We start from the raw sequence: 26,101 nt of genomic DNA on the forward strand, positions 1-26,101 counted from the left end.
GACCATATGCGGAGGAGGTGGGGTGATTCCTTGTGCATGCATGTATGCTAATCTGTAGCGTGTGGAGCACATACACCACATTTTGCGTGTGCGTTAAAGGTTCAGCTTTTACATAGCGTGTGCAACATGTCTGTTATGTGTATGTACAATTTTGCCTCAGGGCAGTTTTATGCTATAGGAGGAGATCTACGAGGACGTTAGATGTTGGCGTGTGCGTAGCGTGCGTGTCCACTGGGGACTCCAGGGCCTCTTCCTTTCTTCTTCTTTTGCAATCCCCTGATTTCCTCTTCCACTCCTGGTAGCCTAAAGCAACACACACACACACACACACACACACACACACACACACACACACACACACACACACACACACACACACACACACACACACACGCGTCCATCTCGTCATAATGCTAATGCAAAAAAATTCTACACAAGCTCCCACACACACAAACACACACTGATGAATTAAATATGGCATCTATTCTGGTGGGGGGCAAAGGGGGTAAGGGGTGGAATGAATTAGTGATGCCTAAAGTCCTAAGAGGGAAATCATGTAAGACAGTAAAAGATAGAAATCAATATATATTTTTTTAAATTTAAACCCACTGAACTGACTAACAGGTAAACTGACAAGCTGACACATTTGCAGGCCTATTTCACTGTATTTCCCATTATTATACTTTTTTTCTCTTCTCTCTTTGGGGAGTCTTTGCATTTCACTCCATGCTATAAACCCAAGAGGCTGTTTAGGCGACTGCAAATGGGCCAGCTTTATTGTGCATGATTGTTAGCATGACAACAGCTTGAGAAGAAAACCATATATCCCGCAGTGAAGGAAACATCTCCAGAGGCAGAAAGGTATGTGATGGAGAAGAGGACAGCAGCCACGAGCCAGAGAAGAGAAAAGATGGGAAGCTAGGGAGACGGCGATTATGTGGAGTTGGGAGGAGAGGAGAGGGGTGAAGTGTGAAGTAATGAGGCCAGAATGAGGGCTGCAGCTGTGTCGTGTCCAGCAGAACACACACAAGCCGACAGGGACACACACACACACACACACACACACACACACACACACACACACACACACACACACACACAGACACACACTGAAGCCAGCCAGCCGTGGGGACTCCAGAATGACAAATGACAAAGTGACAAATGTGTCTTTAGGGAGCAGGGCAGCAGGAATTGAGTTGCAGGGTTAGAGGAAAACACAAATCCCAAAACACCACACGCACACAAATAGACAAGGGAAGTTGTGTGTAAAGACACAGAGAGAGTGATGCAAGGGCTGAACGACTGGTCACACATGCTGTATGAATATCCCGTTATCTGTATGTAGGTGTGTGTTTGCATTTGTGCTCGATCTACATTCGTCACACATGTCAATGCCAGTGATTGAGAGGTGACAGCACGTCACAATGGACTCAAACAGCATTTGACAAGCTGCTCTCGTTCAGACTCTCTCTCTCTCTCTCTCTCTCTCTCTCTCTCTCTAGAGCTTGACCATGTCAATCTACTGTGTTCTCTCCTTTATTGATTTGTTATTTTTTTTCTTTCTCTCACTTTGTGTGTGTTTTGGTTGGTTCCTCTTACCAGGGGTGTTTACAAGGCCTCCTCTGGGTTAAAGACACACACGAGTGGATGTGGGGGGAGAGAGAGGTAGAAAGAGAGAGAGAGAGAGAGAGAGAGAGAGAGAGAGAGATGGAGAGACAGAAAGAGGGGAGGAAGAGATAAGAGATAAGAGGTTTTCCACCAGGGGTTATTGTCTTTCTCACGCTGTGTATTGACTCACCCTACCAGGGGGCGGGCTTTTCTGGGTCCACACACATACACTAATCTTTCCTAACTTTTGTGGCTGTATGTTTGTTGCAGTTTACAATGAAGAACTAATCAAACAGAAACAAAGTCATATGGAGCACACAGACACAGCAGCTGGCAGCCGAAGTATCCTGTGCCCATGCACTAATTGGCATCTTCCTCCTGTGAGATGCAGGGAGGGCCTCGGACAAACACTCTCACACACATAACACACACCACAGCTGAAGGACGCGGGGGCATAGCAGAAGCCCAGACAAGCGGGGAGAAAAGTGGAGAGGAAGCAAAGGTATTGATCAAAGAGAAGGAGCGAGCATAAACGAAGGAGAGCAAGATTCAGGCTGTATCAGAGTGTCAGTTAGAGGGATAAGGGAGCGATGGGGAAGCAGAGGAGGACAAGCCAAGGGGAATACAGAGAGGAACGAGGCGTAATCCCCCCATGCAGAGTTTAATGGCTCGGCCCAGCGGTCGAGGGCGCTGGCAGGAGGTCTGAGGATGGATCGATCCAATCCCTCAGACAGGGGTGGAAAACTTTTTGTCTTTGAGAAAGAACGGCTGAAGGGTGTAGAAGAATGGTGAAGACAGAGAGAAAGTTGGGGCGAGGGTGAGCGAGCAAGCAAGTGAATGATAGAAAGAGAGAGAGAGAAGTTGAAAGGAGACTCAAGGGGGTGAACAGTTAGGGTGGTAGGAGTAATAGGAATTATCCCAGTAATGCTGTTTGACCATGCAGAATGCCTGGGCAATGCAGAGTGGGGAACACGCTGAGTGTGTCACCCAGAGTGCCAGTCAAACTGCAGAGTGCATGCAGGCAGGAATAACCCTCTAGGTGGAAATAACCGACTGTTCCAATCCATACTACACTGTACAGCACATACAAACAAAGTAAACAGAAAGAAACTGGCAGAAGATTTTGAAAAAACACATGGATAACATGCACACTCTCAATTAATTTCGAACAAAACAAATTTCATGAAGGCTTTTGCCACTGCATTTAATTACAGGCTTTAGACCCATTCATTACATTATTTTAGGTAGGAATGCAATACATTGTTATTTTCCACATAAGTTAGGCTACTCAGAAATGCCATATTTGGCATGTGAGTGGTGCTAGACAGTTTTTTGTCTGTATGTCCAAAGGTTTCCAAATATAGACTGAAAGGACAGGCTCACAGTTTTTCAAATCCAGTCAGGTGCTTATATGTATACTGAAACTGCTTTAGCTTGCTGTAATCATTCCTCCTGTTCATACTGGCCATTTTTCATTCCTCATGTACCTCCAGTGTAAGTGACTGGGAACAACATCCACACTCTTTACTGTCCCTCAACTACAGCTCAACATGGAAACGCTGTCCAGGGCAACACACAATGCACATTTGGACAGATGAGTATTGACGTAGTATTGACGAGACATGAGTATTGTTTTAAGACAGACTTGGGACTTTTAAAAGGCGCTTTTTAACTTGAGTATGACAAGGCGCTTTGTGGATTTTGACACTTCCTGCAAACAGGAAGTATAATGTTGCCATGGAGGCAGTGAGTGAGGTTGTGGGCAACACCTGAACCCATCCCAGAAGTTAAACAGCACCACAAATGCACAACTATGTGGTATTATCTCCCAGTGGACTTCCGCAACCCTGTGATCTTTCATTTTTAGCCATTTTCCTTTATGTTCTCAGCCTTTTCAAAGATGGATAACATTTCCCTGCATCCTATCCATCTCCCATCACTCACTTTTACCACCCCCCCCCTTCATCCCTCCATCCCTCCATCCCTTCCCTCCCCCTCCTGGTGTAAATCACATCAGTGAGCGGAGCAGAGCAGAGAAATCCCTTCTTTCTGAGGGAAGAGATTAGGAGTGAGCACAGACAACTGGATTTAAATAAAGATCACCTTCCCTACGGGGCTCATCCCTAAACTGGGAGCTGGGACGGACTCACTGTGGGCATTTAGTGTGTGTGTGTGTGTGTGTGTGTGTGTGTGTGTGTGTGTGTGTGTGTGTGTGTGTGTGTGTGTGTGTGTGTGTGTGTGTGTGTGTGAGGGAGAAGCAGTAAGAGAGAGAACGGGCTAGAGTGCAAAATTGCCTGCATGTGTACAAGTGTGTGTTTCTGTGTATGCATGTGTGTGTGTGTCATGGTGATAGCTGCATTATAAAAGCAATCTGCATGGAACATCTCAACCCGAATATAAAATGAGATTTATTTTTTAGCTGGCGGAGTTCAGAGAACAATCATACATGAACAAACACAAGCACGTACATACACCTGCCTGATAACATGCACCTGAAGGTCAGCTGCGGCTCTCTCCTGCTGAACTGCAATGCATCGTGGGAGAGGGCGGGGAATTTACTGTTTGTTCCCTGAGCTGGCCTTATCGAAGGTGTCACATAGAGTGAACACCCACACCCTCCTACCGCTTTCGCTCTCTGGTGTCGCTGTAAATTTACCGCCTCCATCCCGCTCAACCAATAACCTGAACTCAGAGCCAATTCCTGTGTCACATGACTATCACGCGGCTGGTAAAGAATACTAGACAGTTTTATAGGAACATTAAGTATTCAGGAGGGAGCTTAGTATCTTATAAGAACTGACCATCAGCAACATGTGAAAACACACAAATGCTCATAGCAATCACTGTATCAGAAGACTGAAGGGACATGCTATCTCAGCAGGCCCGTCACTAGTCCAGTAAATAGTGTTGAGATTGTCAGATACAATAGTGTGGATAAAAGACATCTCGGCACCCTCCAGAGACACACAGCGCCTGGTTAAAGACCCCCTCATTTTAATACATACAGTTTAAGAAATATAGAAATACTCAGCTTTGAATAATAAATGGTAATAATAAAAAGTTTAGCTACTAGACAAAAGAAGTCCATTCTCATTGTATATGTGCTGGAGGCTCAAGTTTACATATCACACTTGTCACTGTCATCCAAACGAGTTGCAATGTCAAAAAATCCTGCTCGTGTGTACAGGCCTTAATCTCAGATTTAAGACATGCACAAAGTTCTCGTGTCAAGCTCTACAAATACATCAGTCTGCACAGTGAAGCGCAAACATCTAAGTGAAGCAACAATAAGCAAAAAACATTTTTGAGTGAAGTGGGAATTTAACAAGTGTAACTGCAGCACATTCTTTTAAACATGTATGCAGATGCACCAAAAACACACACAGACACACAAAATACAAACATGCAAAGAAACAAACCTCATACAAATGGCAAAACACACTCAACAAAACATTATTCTGACTCACACAAACAAACACCCACAAACAAACTTTGTACTCAGGGAAAGAACAAAAGAACAAACCAGAGCTAAAATCAGAGCACTTACCATGCATTATTAATAGTGTACATTGGGTTTCCCTGAATTACAGGACAGAACCCAAAAATGAGTCGCAGGCCTGTTTCTGGTAGATTGAATTCAAAACTACAAGAGTACTGGTATGTTTTCATAAGCATGCTTCCAAGGGCGACACTAATACCTCTCAGCGTGGATGGCGTTGCATGAGATTATTCACAGTTTATCCTTGATTTATGGAGAATCCCTTCGCTGTGTAATCAGGGAGGCAGTTTATGCATTAATTTAGAGCATTATTGCATGCTTTTTTTCAATGCTACCCTATTCATTCTTCTCTGTTTACATCGCCTTAATGAGCCCAAGAGCAAATTTCTCATCTAACAGTTCTCTCTTTGGTGTTAAGCAGATCTATTCTAAAATAATGCAGTCAGCACACTCGCATGGTCCAAGCGGGAAACTCCCTAAATCCATCATTTTCTGACTTACAGGCTCCTGCACTCCGGCTCTTGGAAAATCTTATATCTAATTCTTTTTCTTGTCCCCGGGCAAAGCTGGCCTTGTCTCAACCCTTTCGGTGGTGGCAGTGGCCTGACACTGTTTTTGCCGAGGAAAGTGATGCATGTTAAAATTTGATGAGACATTTCTTTCGTTTAGGGGGGTTTTGGTTGGTGGGCCTGAAATGTTGAGGTCCTGGCCTCAATCAAAATGAGGCAGGTAAGAGGAGAACAGAGGCTCACCAGAGATAAATCCTCATCTTGACAGAAGTGGTAGAAGAGCTGAAGAAGGAGAGGACTGAAGAAGAAAGGAAGGCAGACAATGGACAAACTGTAATTTGTCTTATAACGTAGAGATGGTGGAGAAGAAAGGAAGAGCGCGAGCAAAGGGAAGGAACAACAGGTGACAATCCTGATACGTATACGATATATCCCGTGATACGACGGGAAGGTTTGAGGAGCAGAAAGAGAAACACTCAAACAAAGACGGAGAAAATAAAAGCAGTGGTGAATACACAACTACATTCTCATGGATAGCAGACAGTAAACAAGAGTGAGCCCCGGAGGTTTTCTTAGCATCACCACTCTGGGAGGAGGAGACAGGTTTATGCACAGGAGGAACGAGGAGAGGGTGTAAAGTAAGTGAAGAAGCACAGAGAGGGAGAAGGGAAAAGAGAGAAGAAGGGGACAGATAGGAGGAGAAGTGTTCTTTTGCTCGCCGGCCCGGTCCTCCTCTGGCCCATGATTCATTGCAAATGAAATGTCACCCTGGCAGGCAGTAATGCAGGCCGGCCCACTCCCCCTGCAGCCTAATTGAATTTTACAGGCACATAAACAACAGTCAGCCAGCGGAGGGAGAGAGAGAGAGAGAGAGAGAGACTTAACCCTATGTCAGTTAAGACTAACTGCCCCATCTCAGACCAGTCTCACAACAAACAACTGCTTTCCACACACCAATCACAGTAAACCAAATTATAACACAATGTAAAGAAACCTTTTCTGGAACACTGGAAAGAAGAAGCTAAAAGCCAAAATAGATTAATATCTGGCCCTAGAAAGAGATTATGAAATGTATCTCTACTGTCAGAGATAGAAAGCAGAGGCAGGCTCAGTGACCACAAAACAGGCAATCGAAAAAGGAAGACGCAAAAAACAGAATATGTGGTCACTGTTCGACGGGTGAGGTTGAGCATCTCTGTCTCTGTCTCACTGCGTCCTCCAATGTAAAACATTAAATGAAGTAAGGAACATTTACGTTAACAAGTTCAACTGAGAGAGAGAGAGAGGGAGGGAGAGTATGCTAGTGTTTACAGGTGGAGGCTTGTGATATTTCATCAGAGAGTATGTAAGGGCCTCCGGGGAACCATAGCACAAAGCACACAGATGGGGGGGGGGGGGGGGGGGCAGGCCTGCCACTAACACGACTCCCTCAAGACACACACACAAATACACACATAACCATGACACTAAAACTGTCTCCGCTTTGAGACACATATTTGCTAAATACTACAGCATGCTTTCACCAGAATTACCAGAGCCACTGTGTCAAAGGACACAATTTGACTTTGAACATATTTCATATTTCATTTTTCTCAAATAAATCATAGAAAAGAACCGACTGTGTAAAGTTTCATATAATAAATTAACCTTCAGTTAAGTTGAAATGGATCTCAGTTCCCTTTCCCAGTCAACAACAATTTCACTGTTCTTTCAACAAAACTCCAAGTCAACAACTACTAAGCGTGATTACATAAATACTGTATAGTTTCCTGTTTGTTTCTTCAAATTCAACAGGAGTTGCTACTGATTATGTGCATTGTCTCTATGTTCCCTATAAGGACACAATTATACAGATATACAAATAGATATTATAAGACCCATTAATAAGTTCCCTACTTTATAATTTCTATGGAAATAAAACACATGCTGAGTACTCTTCCCTGACATTTCAGTGTAAACTATACGTGAGCGTGTTCTCCCTCGTTGGTTAAGTAAGATGTGCTGGCAGAGCTTTTTCTGCAGATGACAGCCACTGAAGACAGTATAGGAACAGTCAGCAGTGTCCCCTAAGGCAGCCCCGGGGGCCAGGTCAATTTGTCCTATCCTGATAGAGGACATCACCTCCATGACAGCCAGGCAGGGTGGCAGACAGAGAGAAAGGCATCTGCTGCAGCTGCGGTCAATTTCTTTAAAATTAACAAATCGGATTGAGGGGATAGAGAGAACTTTTCTTTAATAGCACTATCAAATATTGAGTATATGAGTCATGCTTAAAATACATTTTATTACTAAAGGGTACACTTTAATTGCACTGAAATCAATCCTTTCTTTCATTCTGAACATTAGCAGTCCTTAAGGGTATACAGGATAATCACTTAAAATACAAAAATGGAAAGCTATAAAGGCACAATTAGTTCAGCAAGCTCATCAAAGGCAATTTTGTGGTGAGAGCTGACAAGAGAGGACATTTATATTTAAGAAAATAGTATATTTTTAACAAAGTTGTAACAACTGACAATGCCAATACCCTCATTTAAGGTAGTAGTACAGTTGATCCGACTGGGATCTACTCCTGGGTCAATTTCAACCTAGAGGAGATGGGCACCATCACAGGATGAAAAAATAAAAAGAGGAGAAAGTGGGAGCCTTAGGTTCATTTATTTCCACTTACAGCTCTGACACAGCCTTCTGCAGGCCTCCCTGACCAATGCACTTACAGATACCACATACAGAGCAGCAGCCTTTTAAAAGGTAACTGTAACTCTAAAGTGAGCAGGTATGCTGTTCAGGAAATCAAGACGCCGGCAAGATTTGAGCTGGACTCCCACACACAAACAGCTCTTTGGCTTGCAACTGTTGATACTGGTGGCCAGGGACAAGGTACTATTGCATATGCAGGTTTTAAGTCATGGCCTTGCAAGCTGTAAATTGGAGCTTTAGTTACAAAAACCTGGAGAGTTAATTTTGTAAATTAATTTGGGATTAAAGTTTAGGCTTGTTGAACTAAAAAAAAAAAAAAAATTCCCCTGAAACTCAGGCTGAAAGTCAAAAGGTAAAGGAAAACACTATGAACTGGATATCTAATATATTTAAGAGTTGGCTTGTTGATACAAGCCCCCCATATTTCTTGTCGAATCTCAGCTATGTACTGTATCTAATGAAGGCTCTACCATTTGAGCTTCAACTCAACCAATGAGATTATTTCAGTGGCTCTACTTTGAAATATGGTCGTTCAACCAAAACTTCAATTTACTTCCATTCTGTCTTCCACTTGCCAACCTGTCTTGCAAAATATTTGTCTTTCTATCGTATAGCTATCAAATGTGTGTGTCCGTCTGTCTTACCATCTCCCTGTCTGCTCATTCATCTTCCTATTTAGCAGCTAGTCTGCTTGTTTTTGCCATTTGTCCCTCCTCTGCCCATCTGTCTTTCTGTCTAATAGTTCACTGGCTGGTCTATCTACCTCTATCTGGTTTACAATTGCTGCCTCATAAACTGGGATGAGATTTATCCTTGTGCCAAATGAGAATAACGACACGGGAAAGATGAGGCTGGCTAGATGAGATAACACGGGGGAAGGACAAATAAAAACAGTGAGGGGCGAGGGTGTGCTCGCATGTGTGTGGGTGTGTGTGCAAGTGTGTGCATACATTAGGATGGTAAAGACTGAAGGTATGAGCTGTCGAGTTCACTGGTAAAACAATAAATATCCATCACATGCCTTCTTAATAAGCTGACACCTCATGTCGTCTTAGTTTTATTTTATGTGTTTCATGTTTGAAAATGTGCTGAAGCAGTAACTAATGCTTGTCAGTGAGTGACAAGAGATGTGGGACTATTTTTGGATTAAAAAAACAGCCAAACTGTGTGTGTTTGTGTGTGTGTGTGTGTGTGTGTGTGTGTGTGTGTGTGTGTGTTTATGTTACGTGTCCCTGGCTCAGCAGGACTCCAACCCTCCCTGCTGACTATGACCTTCCCTCCAAGCAGGCGGCCCTGTTTCTCTCATCCCCCCCACCCCCCCGACTCTCTCTTTCCATCCCTAAATCCCTCCGTTCTGCTGTCTCCTCCTTCCCTCCAGCCGTCCATCCTTCCTCCTTGCCTTCCATCCTTGCCACCGTCATCCCTTGATCCACCCGTCCCTCTCTCAGTCTGACTGGATGACGCTTGCAGTCCTTGATCCAGAGAACGGAAAGGGGCTTCATAAATACACCATCCATCACCGCCGGCAGGGCCAGTTAAAACCACATGACACGCACACCATTGATTTGGTGTGTGTGTCATGTGTCTTCTTGTCAGTGCCACAACACATACACACACAAAATATACAGTAGAGCCAAATAAAATGTAAAATATGAGCATTCAAGCATTCATGTGCTTATACACACACACACACACACACACACACACACATCACTTGAATGAGTTTCAATGTGTAATGAGAAGGAACACTGAGCGTCTGTGTTGACAAACATGTACGTGTGTGTTTGTGTATTTCCACCCAGATATCATACATGCATTATGAACTCGCACACAAAAAGACGACGACAGTGGAGAGAGAGTGAAAACTGTGTAATGTACAGCGTGTGCACACACGCATGTTGTGCATGAGCAACAACTCCTTTCAGTGCGCATGAGTGTGTGTATTGAGTGTATGTGTGTGTGTGAGTGTGCTTGTGTGTTGCCTGGCAAAAAGTGTATGTACATGGGCAGGCAAGTGTGAACTTGTGTTTTTCCCGTGTCTGATTTTTCAATCTGTGCAAACAGGGGGATGGTTCACTGCACCACACAGACTCTCACTGTTCTGCACTCCGCCCTCTCAGTGTGTCCTGTGTGATGGATGATAGGAAGGGAAAATAACTAATTCAACAGTAGATTTACATTGTTCCGGATGGCGAGCATCCCAGCACACAGAGAGACACAGTGAGAGACGGAATACAGGAAGAGGGAAAGTCAAACTCTTGACTCGCTAGTGCAAACTGTACCAAGCCAGTGGTTACATGTTGGTGTTCACTTGAGCAAATGCATTGCTTGGTTACTAATAGATGAAAAGAGGTGAAAATAATGGACTGCAGAAAAACATGAATGCATTGTCTTTCATGTCATCCATAGGTGTCTGGGGGGATATTTTGAGTTGTGACAAGCAAACGACAACCACCGTGGCTGACTGCAATAGGCTGTGGCACCTGTCAGTCAAGTCACGACTTCTCTTTAAACCTTAAAGCGAGACTATGTAACTTTCGAAAGAAGACGAACACATAATGATAACATTCATTATACGACTACATATAACGAACCTCCGTGAATCTGTACACTGACTTTATGAGTCTTCTCTACTTGTGGTCCCATCACACTTTGTTTGAGCATTTAACGCTATCCCAATATTGTCACTAGTGGCCGCCTTTGCAACTGTTCCCATGCTCGCTTTGAACCTTAATGGACCCTCAACATCTGCTTTAACTACTGGCCCCCCTGCTTCTTTGGGATAGATTCAACTATTACAAAACAGATCATGTTTCCCCTGACTTTACTACATTCTTGGATCCGCCATCTAGTGGCTATTTGAGGGACTGCAGCTTCAAGCATTAGCGTCACCGTGCAGCCATGGAGACATATTTGAGTCCACTCAAAAAATCTTGGTGAATGCCACAGCCAGTAAAACTGAAATCTGTTGCAAAGGCTGCTAGGAGACGAGGATGGTGTGTAATTTGTAGAGAGGGAGGAATCTGTGTGGGCTGTTACAGCATGTTTGCATGTTTTAATAAGATCTTCATGAAGAATACAGATGAAAACAAAAAGTAAGAGGGGTGTGTTGGAGTATGATAAAACAGCAAGAGAGAAACACAAGTGAGACTCAAGCGCTGGGAGTTTGGTTTTATTTTTTATCCTTTAGAGACACTTTTTAAAAGATTTGATCTTCTATTCAGATCATGTGGCCAGTCTTCCTCTTTGTTGCTCAGTGGTATTAGGACATCACAGGAAATTAAACCTGATCAAGCCAAGACACGAAAGCTGTGAGTCTTTCAAGCTGTCATCTCTCAATTTCTGTTGTGTATTTTGTGTGGGCAGTCCTGATCTGGAGAGAACAGGTTTGAGTTTCGAGACAGTTTCAAGGTAGTCTAAACAAGCCTGGTGTAGTGTTAAGAGTTGTGTTTAGGGTTGCTGCGGTACGATAGAGGATATTTTAAAATTTAGATGAAAAATGAGACTATGCATAGGGTAAAGCAGTGGCTACCAACACTTTTGACTAGTGTCCTCTTACAATAAAACAAGTCTTGAACAAGATTAGGTTTGGTTGAGGCTAGACGTGTAGTTTAAAGGGTTTAGGTCTATGTGCACTGATTTTGAATGCATCTCTGTCCACATGTCCTCTCTCTCTCTCCCTGTCCCCACCCTTGCACCCCCACCCACCTCACGCCCCCAGTCTCTCATGTGCCAGTGGACCAGAGGCTCCGCAGGAGACCTCTATACCACAGCATAGTGGAAATGTCACCCATAACACTCGCCTCAGGATGCCAATCACTTCACACTGTTCCCCACCATGAGTGTGTGTGTGTGTGTGTGTGTGTGTGTGTGAGAGAGAGAGAGGGACACGTCCATGAGTGTAAAGAGAGCATGTAACTATTATTGATATAGTGTGTAGACAAAATCTCCCACATCTCTGCCAGAATATAAAGTAAGATTAAGCCAAAGTGTATGTCTAGATTTATGTTTCTGTGCTTGTGCTCAGCGATGTGTGAGCCTCTGAGTGCCTCTGATTGCTAATGAGCCTGTCCATCCAAGGGGATTATGGGTTGTCTAGTCAATGTGAGGACTACAGGTGTTTGTGGAACTATGCATGATTATACATCCAAACAAACAGTGTGTGTGAGTGTGCTGAGTAGTAGGCAGGCCTTGATTAGGCGTGAAGACAGAAACAGATGGAGTGGGTTATGGACAAATAACGCACATGAGCCTGTGAGAGAGTGGGAGTAAGCCCATGTCTGAGCATGCATATGTGGTGTTGTTTGTTTCTGCGTGTGCACATGCATGAGCTGAGCGTGCGGATATACAAAAGAATGTGTCCAAGAAATCCTGGTGTACATTGACATGCATATGTATGGGCGTGTGCATTTATGTGCATGCATGTAGTGGGGAGGATTTAGAGCACCAAGGCGCAGGTGTCCCTGGGAAAACCATCCAATTTCATTGGGATGTGGGGTCTGTTTTGAATGTGTATCAGTGTGTACGAGGGAGGGTGCGTGATAGGGAAGGTGATGACAAATGACAACAAAATGAGGAAGGCAGGAGGATGGAAAGCCAAGCTGGCACAAGCTGGCATGCCAGGCTCCCTGTGCAGCCAGGGGGGCGGGCACTCTGTCCTCACGGCAGGCCCCTCAGCAGAGCTGTGAATACAGAGACAGCCGGCACATACACACACAGTCCCATACGCAGAGTAGCAGCAAACAGTGATGGCATCACAGCCTGTCACATGAAAACACACACGTAAAACCTTTGTTCAAATGCATAATATACGATACAAGTTTGTGATATCCAAGCTTTGCGTCTAATAGATGACAACTGCACAGCGCAATCATTTAGAAGCACTTTGCTTTGTAATGATGAACAAAAATAAAACAGAGCTTCAACCATTTTAGATATTTGTCAATGCAGGTTATCAGTCATTACAGTGATAGGATATCTCGAAGCATTAAGTCAGGCATTTTTAAACCTTTTTGGATCGATATCATGTTGATGTTACACGAGGGTTGTTGGATTCAGTACCTTCGGAGCAGTACCAGGCTGTGTAGTGACTTTAGCACAGTGGCAGCAATCAAAATTGTAAGATATGCGACTGGGCCCGGGCACCAAAGGGCCATCTCACACATTCAGAAATGACTCCTTGAATTATCAAAATAAGTTAAAGTCACCCCACGAGCTGGTTTGAGCAAATGAGTTAGTCACTGCATAAGACACAGCCTCAATCATACACAATCAATCTGCCCAAGACGCATGCAGTAGCTAGGTGTAGATGGGGGCTCATGCACAAAAAACATGAAAGTCTGATTAACTTACATACTTGAGAAACTTCTGGAATGAATGAATGCCAATCTTTGAACACGGTATCCAGGTCTCTTAACACATCCACGGTGGGATGTCAGGATTGCACTGCAATTTCTTGCTATTTTTTCCATCATATTTTCATTCATTTCATTCAGACAATTCCCACATGTCATGTGACTTAATGACTCGTGTGACTTCAACATGTGGACAATCTAAAAAGATTAAACTCCTCACCAATAAACACCTTCAAGACTAATTCTGCAAATCCAGTTACCTTTGACTTTGCACTTCTAGATACATTTAAGATAATTTCTTCATTTCACTCCTGCGACCACAGTGAGACCTGCATGTTAAAAATAATTACTGCTTTAATGCGACTCCTGTTAAGACTTACTTGTGACTGTGTGCGTGTGTGTGCACCGCTGCGCTTGCCCTCTTTTTGACAGAATAAGTACGCTTCACCGAGGTTAAACGGGGGCAGACAGATCTATAGACTGATCCCACATCAATTTTGAACAGATGAAAAGTTATTAGTGGAGGTTGAATGGGGATGGAAAGAAGTGATTGTGGGACAGCAGGTAATTGCTCGACAGTGCCTTCTACAATATATCATTTTTAACACAGGAGGAGGGATGCACGTGAATGGCATGGCATGGAATATGTGTGTATCTGTGCAAATTATTTGTGCGTAATTCCCAGTTACTCTGTTCCCTGGAGCCCAAGAACCAGAACTCTTTGACTACTTCCAAACCCTCTCCCTACATGACACACAATGACACTAAAACACTCGTAAGCTGTCTTGGGCACCAGCGTTCCTCTGCCGTGTCACTTTGGGACACAAAGAATTACACAGTCTGACATAATCAGACTGTCTTCAGGCTAAGAGGCAGCTTGTCCTCGCCCAACCTTTTATGTGTCAGGAGTGTTTCACCCAGGATTCAGAATCTGCACCGTCTCTGCAACTGTGGTCCAAAGTCACGTGTGCGAACGCCCCTCTGGTCATGTGACTCGACACTACGTGGGTTAAAATCACAGAAGTTTCTCTTTCTGCTCATTACTTCCCGTCTTTGTAAACAAATGATCATGTATAGGCCTTTCTGCTTTTTAAGACAATACACAGCAGCAAGTCATTTTTGCACCATCTGTAAACACTGCACATATTTCCCCATCAACTGCTATTGTTGTATGTTTTTATATCAATATAGATATTGATATTGTCTCTAAACACTCTCGTCACTGTCCTGTGAAAACCACGTATCTCCAAAAAGTAAAACTCTGTTTTCAGCTTTGTGCCGATACTTTTTTCAGATAATCCATCAGGTTTTTAAAAGGTTTATTTAGCTTAAGAAGTAGGAGAAACATGCATAATATATGTGAAAATAACATGCTTCTTACACCAACAGTTACATACATGTCATAGGAGGAGAGAAAACGGTGCTGCGCTGTTAATCCTCTCTCATTGTTCCATTTAAATCTATATTCTGTGTCCCATCTGTACATCATTTCTATTTGCTGCTCAATAACACAATTTCCCCACAGGGATTCACTTACGCTAGGTTTACATTTGAGGTTTTTACCTGATGATTAAATCATGAGCACCTAAAATGAGATCAACTCATTTCAACTCCTACAGTGAGTAATATTATACACAAACACATGTATTGTATCGTGTCTTGGCAATATTGTAGTGGTCCTAGAATTATGAAAGTGTCAAATTCCTGGAAAATAAACAAAACAGAGGAGAAAGGGGTAAAGGGAACAACCGGTATGACAACAAAGCTGTCTTAATAATTTCTTTTTATGCCTTCCAAACATCGTACCTGAGTTTCTCTTACAGGATATCTCCTTCCTTAACTGAATGTTTGATTCAGCTCAGTGGTCACGAGTAAGGCAGAGAGAAATGAGGCTGTCATGTCGGTTGAGTTAGCAACATGATTAAACTGGATGCCAACCTTTTCTAACTTTGATGCATTCATGTCAGCTGTATTTAATTCATGAGTCTGGTGTGGAAGATAGAAAGAGGTAATCGGAGGCAGAGAGGAGAGGTGGAGGTAACATGTTAAAATGTGCGGGTTTATCCCGTCTTCTCATCGATTCTCCCTGCGGCACTTCCCTCGTCTTTTTCTCTTCCTGTTTTATTTTCTCTTTCTCCAGTCTCCTTTACTTGTCATTATGCCTCCCGTGACCTGCATTTTTTCCCTCTCTTCCACATCAACTTTATTCTCTAAACTTTCCCCTTTTTTTTTGGCTTTCAACATCTCAACCTCCTCGACTTTACTCTCGTCTAACACTCTTCCTACCCCCTACCCCCCCCCCCCCCCCCCCCATTGTCCTCCCTCTTTTCACTTACTTTACCCATCCTCCCCTCTTTCTTCTCTCTTATTCCCATCTCTCACAGACATCTCTCCACACCACCATTGTGTGTGTTTGAAATCCTCCTCAGCTTTTACAACTCATATTTTATGCATTCAGCTCTTATGCAGAACAACTAACAAACAGTGCAACCACAAGAATTCTCTGACTCTGTATTCCTTCCTACATTTTTTTCTTCCTCCACAACATTTTTATTTCCTTCCATACCCATAATGTCCTCAGATTTCTTTTTTCCTTTGCTTCCTTCCCTTGTTTCCTTGCATCATTCTCCTTAAGTGAAGGAAGGCAGGGGAAGGATGAATGATGAATGCCTGGCCTCCCTCCAGCTAACATTTCAATAACCAAGGGACATTTTAATGGTCCTTCTGCAAGCGTGCATGTGCGTCTATGTGGGAATGTTTCTACATTCATATGAGTGTGTGCAAATGTTCGCTGGTCCGAGTGTGTATGTGTGCCGTCTGCCCACTTGTTGTATGGCTGTCCGACTAAATAAATACATCAGATGCTGGACTCAAAAGAACACATTTGTCTTTCTCCCAGGAGAATGTGAATTATTTAAAATGAAAGCTGGGGAGAGAGATGACTAACAGTAGCGGGTGACGTGGCTGTAGAGGAGAAAGATGGAGAAGGATGGAGGGAGGGGAAAGGACCAGATGGGCAGGGGTGGCACCAAGCCAGGGAGAGGCTGGTATAAAGAAAAGGGGTAAAAAAAAAAAAAAAACAGTGCGATAAAAGCGAGGAGGGGAATGAAAGAGGAGACAGAAGCTCGAGAGGGAACGTGGGGGTGGTAAGTGATAGCGGCTTTGAAAGGCACAAATCAATTGGAGGGAAGCGAGAAAAAGGAAGGCTGAAGAAAATAAAAGTCAAAGAAGAAAATGCGAGGCGACTTCTGTCTGAGACAAAAAGAGTTAGGGAGGGTTGATGAGGACATGACAAGAAGTGACAACAGACAGAGGGGAAGATGAGTGCAACAGAGGGAGCGACTTCAGAAACATATGATTGGGCACTGGTGCCAAATTTTGAGCACACACGAATGCACACACACACACACACACACACACACTCTCCCTCATACACACACCAGATACGTCTCCAAGCTTCTCCAGCAGATTTCAGCCTGTTAACCTGACTCACCCTGCCTCACCCCGTCTCACCCTGCCACATGGTCCCCACAGGGGGGGGGGCAGGGAGAGAGGTTTGGAGAGACAGAAACAGCATGTTAGAGAGAATATTGAAAAGACGGACAGGACTGGGGGGTACAGACAGAAAAGCAAGGAGAGGAAGAAAAATAAAAGAGGAAAAAAGAGAAAATGTGGAGGTACAGGACGGGAGACAGAAAGCAAACTAACAAGAGGTTTAAGAGGAAGTTATGAAGCACCGCTGAGATCAGTGGGATAGAAATTAAGTGCACACTTCTTCGGCGGTGTAGGGAGTGCATGGGGGGTAAATGGGTGAGGGAAGTAAAGAAGAGGGGGGGGTGGAGGGGAGGAGAAGGAAGGCGTGTAGTAAATTACAGAGGGAAGGAGAGCAATAGGAAGGAATAGCAGGGTGGTGAATGTGCCTGGAGCCGGATTGTGGAGCAGCAAACAACAGAGATAATAAGAGAATCTGCTGAAGGCATGCGCCACACTCAGTAATTATATAGAAAGAGCAGCCTGCTTTAATTAGAACAGGATGGAGCTCATGAGTGTGACTGAAACACACACAAAAACACACAAACACACATGCACATGAAACGCAGCATTTGCGAGGTGAATTATTACATAATTTATTTCTCCCTCGGTCTGTTCGTGCTGGTGGCATTTCGTAATGAGATGGGAGAACATGTGTGTGCTCATCACTGCGATTACATGTCGTGCAAATTTGTGAACGCGTGCAGGGTCGAGATATATAGTAACAATGCTGTGCGTGCATGCGCAAGTCTTGCTGACAGAGTAAAGCAAAGGATGGTTCTACAGTACATCACTTCTAAGTGCTCTGTTTTTTAATTCCTTCTCCTTTTTTTTCCCTTCCACACCTTTATTACTCGAGAGGAAGCTGACTGGGCACATATGCTAATTTTCAATAACATCCTCCTTCACATTTAAACTCCTCTTCACATTCACAACTAGAAGCTGGTCAAGTGCCACCACCGTCTTCCAGCCTTCTGAGCAACTGGGGATTAAATGTTTCTCATCCACTTTAGATGCCAGGATTTGTTCCATTCATTCATTCTTTCTCTACTTTATTTGTGGTAACTCAATTTTAAGAGAAAAAGCTAGGAATAATAAGAAGAATAGAATTCTAACATCACATGCATTTTCTTGTTTCAGCTTTTATACATTTTAGACATCCATTAAGTTATCATGCACAAAGCAGGAGAATTTAAAATCAGATATTTCCCTCAGATTTGAATCTAAGTGGGAGCTGCATTCCACTTAAATGCGTCTTTTAAATAATTTGCTCAGTGTTAACTTTTATGTAGTTTTCTGTGCCTGTTTTCTACTCTAATGTGATTACAAATTTATGCTCGGGTCTCTTTTGTTTTGTTTTTTATAATTTTTTCCGGGCATTTTTTGTCTTTATTGGATAGTGACAGCTGAAGAGAGACAGGAAAGGTGGGAGAGAGAAGTGGCTCCGGCTGCCGCAGTAAGGACCCAACCTCAGGAAATGGTATGTGTTCTACCAGGTGAGCTACCAGGGCACCTTGTTTTGTTTATTTATTAAAAGAAAATAACAAACATGGCTAGGCATACGGGAAAGCATCCCAGTATGTACTGGGGCAATGGAGCGGCATATGTCTCACTTTATGTGTGTTCCTGCATTGTTGTTTACACAAGTTCCCACTGTTCCACATTTCACCTGTTGATATAAAATTAGCTATCCAGAGTGAAATGTGATTAAAATGCAGGTGATTTTTGCTTTCACGTTTGGCGTCACTGAAATCTGTGAAAAAAAAGTTATTCTTTAGCTGACCTGTGCCGACTCCTATGAAACATTACATATAACCACCCTCTCATATTTACAATCTGGGAGTTTATGACACAAACTATAAAATATAAACACAAACACAGTTATTGCCTGGACGTATTTTCTTGTTCAATAAAATTAACTTCAGCCAGGCAGCAGTTTAATAACTGTGCCTGTATCGGCATTAAAATAGCAGAAACGTTTAGAGAAGGTGCAACAGATGCTTTGATCTGAAGTAATCCGGTGCTGTCTGGGTCTGGCGTGACTGTTACATTGCGTGTGGTAATAATCCTCTTCTATAACGCACAACACTATCTGCTTGCGCCGTTATCAGTAGCAACTCACTGACTATTCAATACTATTGACCTGCACTGTGACACTCAGCTACACAAATAGACCCAGGAGTAAATAAGACGTAGTTAGAGGACCTGCACTAACTCTATACAAACATAAGGAGAATTAAGTTCAACATTATGGTTATGATATGTCGTAACCGCCTGCTTTACATTCATTCTGTTATGTTTCACAGCAGTCAGTAATGCATGTCCTCCAAACACACTTACATAAGCGTGATTGTGACACAAAGGCACAAACTCAAACTCCCTATTCACACACTCTGCTGTTATCACACTATCCATTTCTATCAGGCACACACAGAGAATCAATGTCTTTCTTCCACATGCAGAATAACATCAACCCAAGTGTGTGTGTGTGTGTGTGTCTGCGTACCAGAGCATGCTACTGAACGTGTGTGTCCTTATTCTATGTGTATGAGCAGTCCCAGCGCAATTCCTCAGTTTAGTGGAGCATTACGGCTGATCAATAGCTCTGGTGCAGTGGGAGATGTCGGGGTAGGGGCTGCATATTCATACCATTACGGCTGAACTGAGAGATTACATTAGGCACTGCAGGGGGGTGTGTGTGTGTGTGTGTGTGTATGGTTGCTCTTAGGGAGAACGACAGGTCCTGTCACATAGTAGACCACACTGTTACTTGCTAAACTGTACCCAGGGAAGGTCGAGCACCAGAGATACGGTAAAAGATCTCTCTCTCTCTCTCTCTGGGCTTCCTGTCTTCATTGGTGCTGTCACCGGACTTCACCGTCCTTGTCTGCTCGCTCCTTTGGCAACATGCCTGGTCAGTCCTCTTCTCCCTTTACTCCTGCTTTTCCCTCAAAAGTTTTTTTATTCTCCTGTCACTGTTATAAAACCTCACATTTCTCTCTCCTCACCTTTGATTTTCCAGCGTTGCCCGACTTTGCTCACAGGCTCGTCACCACTCTGCTCTCGGTGTCTGCCGGTTTGTCTGTTCGTCAGATTTTATTGTCCTCAGCTCAGATTTTAGTGTAGAAAAAGCATTGTTGTAATTACAAAAAACAGGTCAAGCAACACATAATTTGTTTGCACACAGACCGACTGCCAATATCAGTGAGCAGTACGTATCTCCAACTGTCAAACACTTACTGTAGGGCCAGAAATTCTGCAACACAGCCAAAGTTCTGCATGACTTATGATCAGCATAGTTGTTTCTACCGACTTTACTACTAATACTTGTTTTCCATTTTCACTCAGATTTTTTTTTTGTTATCAACTATTGGTTCCTCTAAAAAGCCAAGTGTGTTCTTCAGAAAATATGCCAAACTGTATAAAAACGACAGGAGGTGCAGCATGTTGGGAGAAGCCTCATCCTGTTAATATTGCAACAGCTCCTCATTAACTTTGCCCAATGTTAAAAGGACACAGGAAGTTAAAACAATGTGAACAACTTCTTTTCTGTCCTTTGTTCTTCGTAAATTGGCTTCTGTCTGTCTGATCCTTCCCAGGTGTCTCTCACTTCCCCATCTGTTTGTTTTTGCCTTTGTTCTTCTTTTAAAACACCATAGTCATGCAATCCCACAGTTTCTGGCCAAACTTTTGGGCCAGATGCATAAAACTCATGACTAAAACTCTGTGTACGCACAAAGCCCAATATGCATACGTATTCTTTTTGTGGGATTCATTAGATTTAAAGTTGCACATACTTGCACGAGAATGAGCCTCAATTCCACTTAGCAGCCATAAATGGATGTAGACACGCTTTCAATCACCCGTTTTCACATCAATACCTCTGCCTGCTCCACCACTCATTACACCCGTCAAAGGAAAGCAAAGAAGAAGAGGTGCAATTTTACAAATTGTGCCACTTTGTTCGATGTTCTCAAACAAAGCTAGAGCAGCTGTGGCTATTTAATCCGCCCATATCATTACTTCATCGCATGGATCTATAAACAGTGGTGATACCTAAATCATCATCAAAAGTCAGAGAGGTAATCAATGATTTGATTGGTTTATAGCACCATTATCAAAACAAATGAAAAGAGATGAAGGAAAATATTAGCACGGGGAAATAAAATGATGCCTCAAATGTAAATAAAAAGAATGATAAATCAAATTAATTAGTGTGATCACATTCTCACTGCAGGTTCATCTTTTATAAATACCAATTTACATGTGGGGAATGGAGTATGGATGTTTTTTGTGTGTATGCATCGTTTATACATCTCTACATCTGCCATTAATCTTCTACCAACCCCCTGTTCCTCCATTATCACCTCTGTGCTCCTCTAACACTGACTGGTACTTTATATATTTGCCTCTATACGAGTCGGCACTGTAAATCACGCCACCGGCAGGAGAACACAAAACAGAAGATGTTCATTTCCAATAATAGCAATCAATTGCAACCATCAGCCAGAACATCAGCTCACTACCAAGAGTTCAACACTCCTACTAAATTACCCCTCCATTACAATGCACACAGTCTGCTGTCCAGTGACTACAACACCCACGCTGCATTGCACAACAATGCAAGATGGGGTGTGAAAGCTAACAGCAACAGCCAGGCGATCAAACTGCTGCTGCTCCTGTATGAGCAATGGGTTGTGACAAAAGATCCCCATACTGTCCCTCTCTGTTTACGTCAGAGTGCGACACCCCACACCACCCACCGGCTTTACGCTGACACCGTTCATGTAAGTGTGTGTGTGTGTGTGTGTGTGTGTCTGCGTGTGTGCAGGCCATTCAGGCTACATGCAAATGTGGTGTTAAACTCAATAGGACACAGCCATCTGAAGAAAGAGTACATTAGTCATTGTGTTCACACTCACACAAACACACATCGAGCCGTTCAGACTGTTCAGCAGTACAGTTCACATAGCACGTCTCACATGTCCACATCTTGATAATATCTGATCTCCTCTCTCCTTTTGTTCTTTGCTCCTTCACTCTACATTAACCGCTAGTAGCACAACACACCTAAAACTCCCGACTGTTGGGGGTCAAGTTGCATTGTGGGTAATGTAGGCACCACGTTTTGGCAAGGAAGAAGAGTATGTGGAATAAAAAAGACAATCTCTCTGGTTCTGCTGCATCAATTTTGATCATACCAGAGAAATTGTTCACAGTTTCATGTTAATTCAGCAAAGAACTGAAAGACAGCACTTGAAGTAGTCAAACCAATTCCCTCCCTCCTTCTCCTACCCTCACATCTGCTTTGCAAACATTTCTATGCCTTGTTCTTTTATTTGGTTCTTTAGTTCTCTTTTTCTAATGCAATCCCTTTCTTGTTCCTTTTGTTTCCTCTTTGTTTTCTGTCCTCTTTCATCTATGCATGCATCCCACTGTCTATTTATTCATTCCCTACCTTCACAGCTGCTGTGTCCCTCCTCGTAGCCGGCGCTGCAGCTGCACTTCCCAATGGGCACCAGCCATTCCCCTTCGGCGCTGCAATGCATCCTGGGAGGGCTGTCTGTGTCAATTTCAGAGTTGTTGACGCAGGTGCCGCGCACCTCTACTAGCGTGGCAAAGGCCGCCTCAGCAACCGTGTCGGGGAACACTGCCAGGTTCTGGACAGTCGCAAGGCAGCGTTTGTAGTACACCCGCACGGCCACCAGGGCCACGCAGGCGCCGACGTCCTGGAAAGCCAGGTGGAAGCCCTTGCGGTTGAGGTGGCCGATCTCACGCACCTCCGTGTTCAGTTTCATCTTTCTCTCACCCAGGTCGCCCTGCGTGAAGCTCTCATCAGCAGCGATGGTGTCAATCTTGGTGTAGCGGTCCTCTCGGGTCACACCCCCGAGGTCCCTGTCCGACTCCACGTAGAGGAGGTTGAAGGTCTCCTTGCAGGTGCCCGCCACGCCGGGGATGCTGTTGCAGTCGCGCAGCGTGAACTGGAGCTCCACGAAAATGCGCTGGCCACCCCGGCGGGCCACCCAGCCGGTCTGCAGCCAGTTGTTCTGCTGCGTGGGCTCCATCACATTGCACACCTGGTACGTCCGGATAGGCTTGTACTTCTCATCGACACCACTTATCTCCTCCCACTGGCGAGATGGAGGAAGGTGGGGAGGGGAAGAAAGGAGGATGGTATAGTTAAAACAACAGAAGAAAGAACAGTGGGTAGTAAAGTGATAAGATGAGGGAGTGAAAGAAGAAAACAAGTTAAGTGACGTGGGCGGGAGGCAACAGAGATAATGAAAAAGAAAGTCAAAATAGAGAAAGAACCAACACAGTCAGTTCAGGTTAACAGTCTAATGACATAATCTGATGAGTGGGTGTGTGGGTGTCTGAAAAAGCCTCAGCACTCAGATTCTTTAATAACGTCACAGAGAAAATGACAAACTGCACATCCACAGTCATTACATCAGCTTTGAGTGGTGTTTCTGAAACTATGGGTCAGACCTGAGTCGATTTTTCAGCCAATTCCTTTTGATCTCCGCCGCCTTTGGTACTAAAAGTAATGGCTTCTGAGAGGAATGTTTGTTAAATATTTCTGCCTACACTCTGCTGCGTCACTCCCTAGAAATACCTTAGAAATGATATGATACGGTGAGATGAACTGAAAAATGATGGGGGGGGGGGATCAGAAAGGGGAAGAGTTTTATGTTTTAGTTGAAAAGAGAGCAGGGGAGGGTCTGTTAACTGTCTGTCATTTTTTTACATCGAAAACAAGGCTCTTGTATGTGCTACAGGACAACAATCCTGTCATAATAACAATTGGTGGGTTAGACCATCTTAAATCCTACGGGCTCTTAACATTAATGGTAAACAATTTGTACCAATTCACTACTGTTGTATCATTTTGAGTTATAGGAGGAGGATGTTGTAATTTATGTTTTTGTCAAGGGGGGGGGGGTCCAAAGAAAAATGCATTATGAAACATAAGGTTCAGCTCAACACTCCAGTCATTTCCACACACTCCCTAAGTACGTCCAATAGTGGCAAAGTAAGCATTTTTGTTTTACTGTCAGTGAGAAAATTTGGGTCATAAAGCAAAAGTGAGAAAAACTTTTTTTATCAGATACATTATTTGTCCAGTGGATGAATGATTACAACTCCATGTCACTATTTGAGTTACAGAGACACTCCAAATGTGGATCTATCACTCCCACACACACACACACACACACACAGCAAACCAGTTCAGACAGTGAAAATAGATTATCTGTGGTGCTAATGTGATAAACTGCACTACTGCCAAGGTGACTAAATCAAAGTGGATGCAGTGTTTTCTCTCTCAGTTCTATTGGGACTGGTAGGTGAGTCAGACAGGTCCATTAATCTTAAATTTAGTTTTGCATGTGGTCCAACATCCACCTCAAGCTGACAGTTATTCAACACACTCTACACTTAACAGTACACGTGTGTACACTGCTCTGTATATGTCAATACATTGCACAATTTCCAACACATGCTGTTAATAAAGTAGACATCGTGGGTGTGTTGCGCATGGAAAGGCCAACCTCCAGGTGGGAAGTGGGTGACAAACTACTTCGGCAGTGGCAGATTCTCTAAAAAGGGCTCCTGCATTTGTCTTGCAGTCATAACTTAGCTCTAAGGTTTTTATAAGCCAAATCGATCGATACGGAGGGGGACCATTTATCTGTGGCAGCATTACTGTGAGGCTGGTTTGGACACTGCACTATCCTAGCCTGGATTAGCAGCATCGATTAATAATAATGGTGAGCTCTGGACTGGGAGCGAAGCGAACGCAAGGTGTGAGAAACAAAGGGAAGGACGAGTAGGAGAAAGAAAAAGTGGAAACAGCGTGAACAGAGACAACGGAAAGGATGAAAAGGGGCCGGTCTGGTCCAGCTGTTAAGCGAGCAGCTGTGCCGTGGAGTCTGGCGAGTGAACAAGCAAATAAACAAACATACAGACAATGAAAAATGCAAGTAAGCACACTTACTCCATTGGGGGGATATGACGTCCAGCCAAGCTCTGCCTGAGTCTCTTTAGAATTCAGCAGCACCACTGCAAGAAAAAACAGAGACAAGCGTAGGGTGAGAGGTCAGAGGGATTATAGAGCCTTTAACTTAACACGATAAAGACTAACATATAAAGAAAGAGTGGTCTTAAATTCACAACTCTAACAGTGTAAGTGCAACATGACGTGTTACCTTTGGAACAATGAAAGATAGCCATTAACACTGAAGCAGGCTTGTTAAAATCTGGTGATACATGCACTCAGTGCATTAATACCATCTGTTGAGGACTCGAGCCGGAGCTTTCAAAACAAGCCGAGAGACAAAGATCTTCAGTTAGCTTTCAATGGGGCAGCAGAGAAAACACTATTCTGCTACTACTGAAGTCTGCGCTCTGTGTTTGGCTTTCAGCACCATGGACAGGGAGCACAGCGAGTCTGTTTTCAGGACCATGGACAGCTACACAAGCAATAAAGCGATGTGAAGCCAGAGCCAGCTCAGTGGATTACTGCTTATTCAGCATTAACTGCTCAAATAAAAGACACACGGCAAGGTGAAGTTTACTAAAAGGGACATCTGAGAGTCGAGTTCACCTAAACTTTTTCATGTCCAAGTATTTCTTGTTTATTTTAGAAGTACTTACCAATATGCCAGTGGAGGAACATAACGACATTTACTGACTTTAAGTACAATTTTGAGGTACTTTACTTGAGTATTTCCATGTTATGGTATAGGTATTTTTCCCCCTAAACGTACACCACTGCATTTACTGACAGCTACAGTTAAAAGTTACTTTTCAGATTTAAATGAGTATCTTTACTTATTCAAGTACATGTTGTTGCAAAAACATCTATACTCTTAACAACAGTATATACAAGGTAAGCTAAG

At 43.5% G+C, this 26,101-nt stretch overlaps 1 protein-coding gene across 8 annotated transcripts in view; it reads right to left on the reverse strand.

Annotated features, from left to right (window-relative positions):
* The window catches only part of LOC139298604 (ephrin type-A receptor 7), a 138,224-nt gene that overhangs the window by 77,268 nt on the left and 34,855 nt on the right, over nucleotides 1–26,101 (reverse strand). For 6 of the 8 annotated variants that reach the window (XM_070921279.1, XM_070921282.1, XM_070921278.1 and 3 more), the window contains exons 1-2: nucleotides 25,198–25,254; nucleotides 22,660–23,332 (exon numbers count right to left, since the gene is read on the reverse strand). In XM_070921279.1, the coding sequence (XP_070777380.1) occupies nucleotides 22,660–23,266 (607 nt within the window). In that variant the 5' untranslated portion in view covers nucleotides 23,267–23,332; nucleotides 25,198–25,254. Of the gene's footprint in view, nucleotides 1–22,659; nucleotides 23,333–25,197; nucleotides 25,263–26,101 lie in introns of those variants that run through there. The other 2 variants (XM_070921276.1, XM_070921275.1) reach the window with 1 other exon arrangement.

This window comes from Enoplosus armatus, chromosome 16, assembly GCF_043641665.1.
Source record: "Enoplosus armatus isolate fEnoArm2 chromosome 16, fEnoArm2.hap1, whole genome shotgun sequence".
Taxonomy (NCBI): domain Eukaryota; kingdom Metazoa; phylum Chordata; class Actinopteri; order Centrarchiformes; family Enoplosidae; genus Enoplosus; species Enoplosus armatus.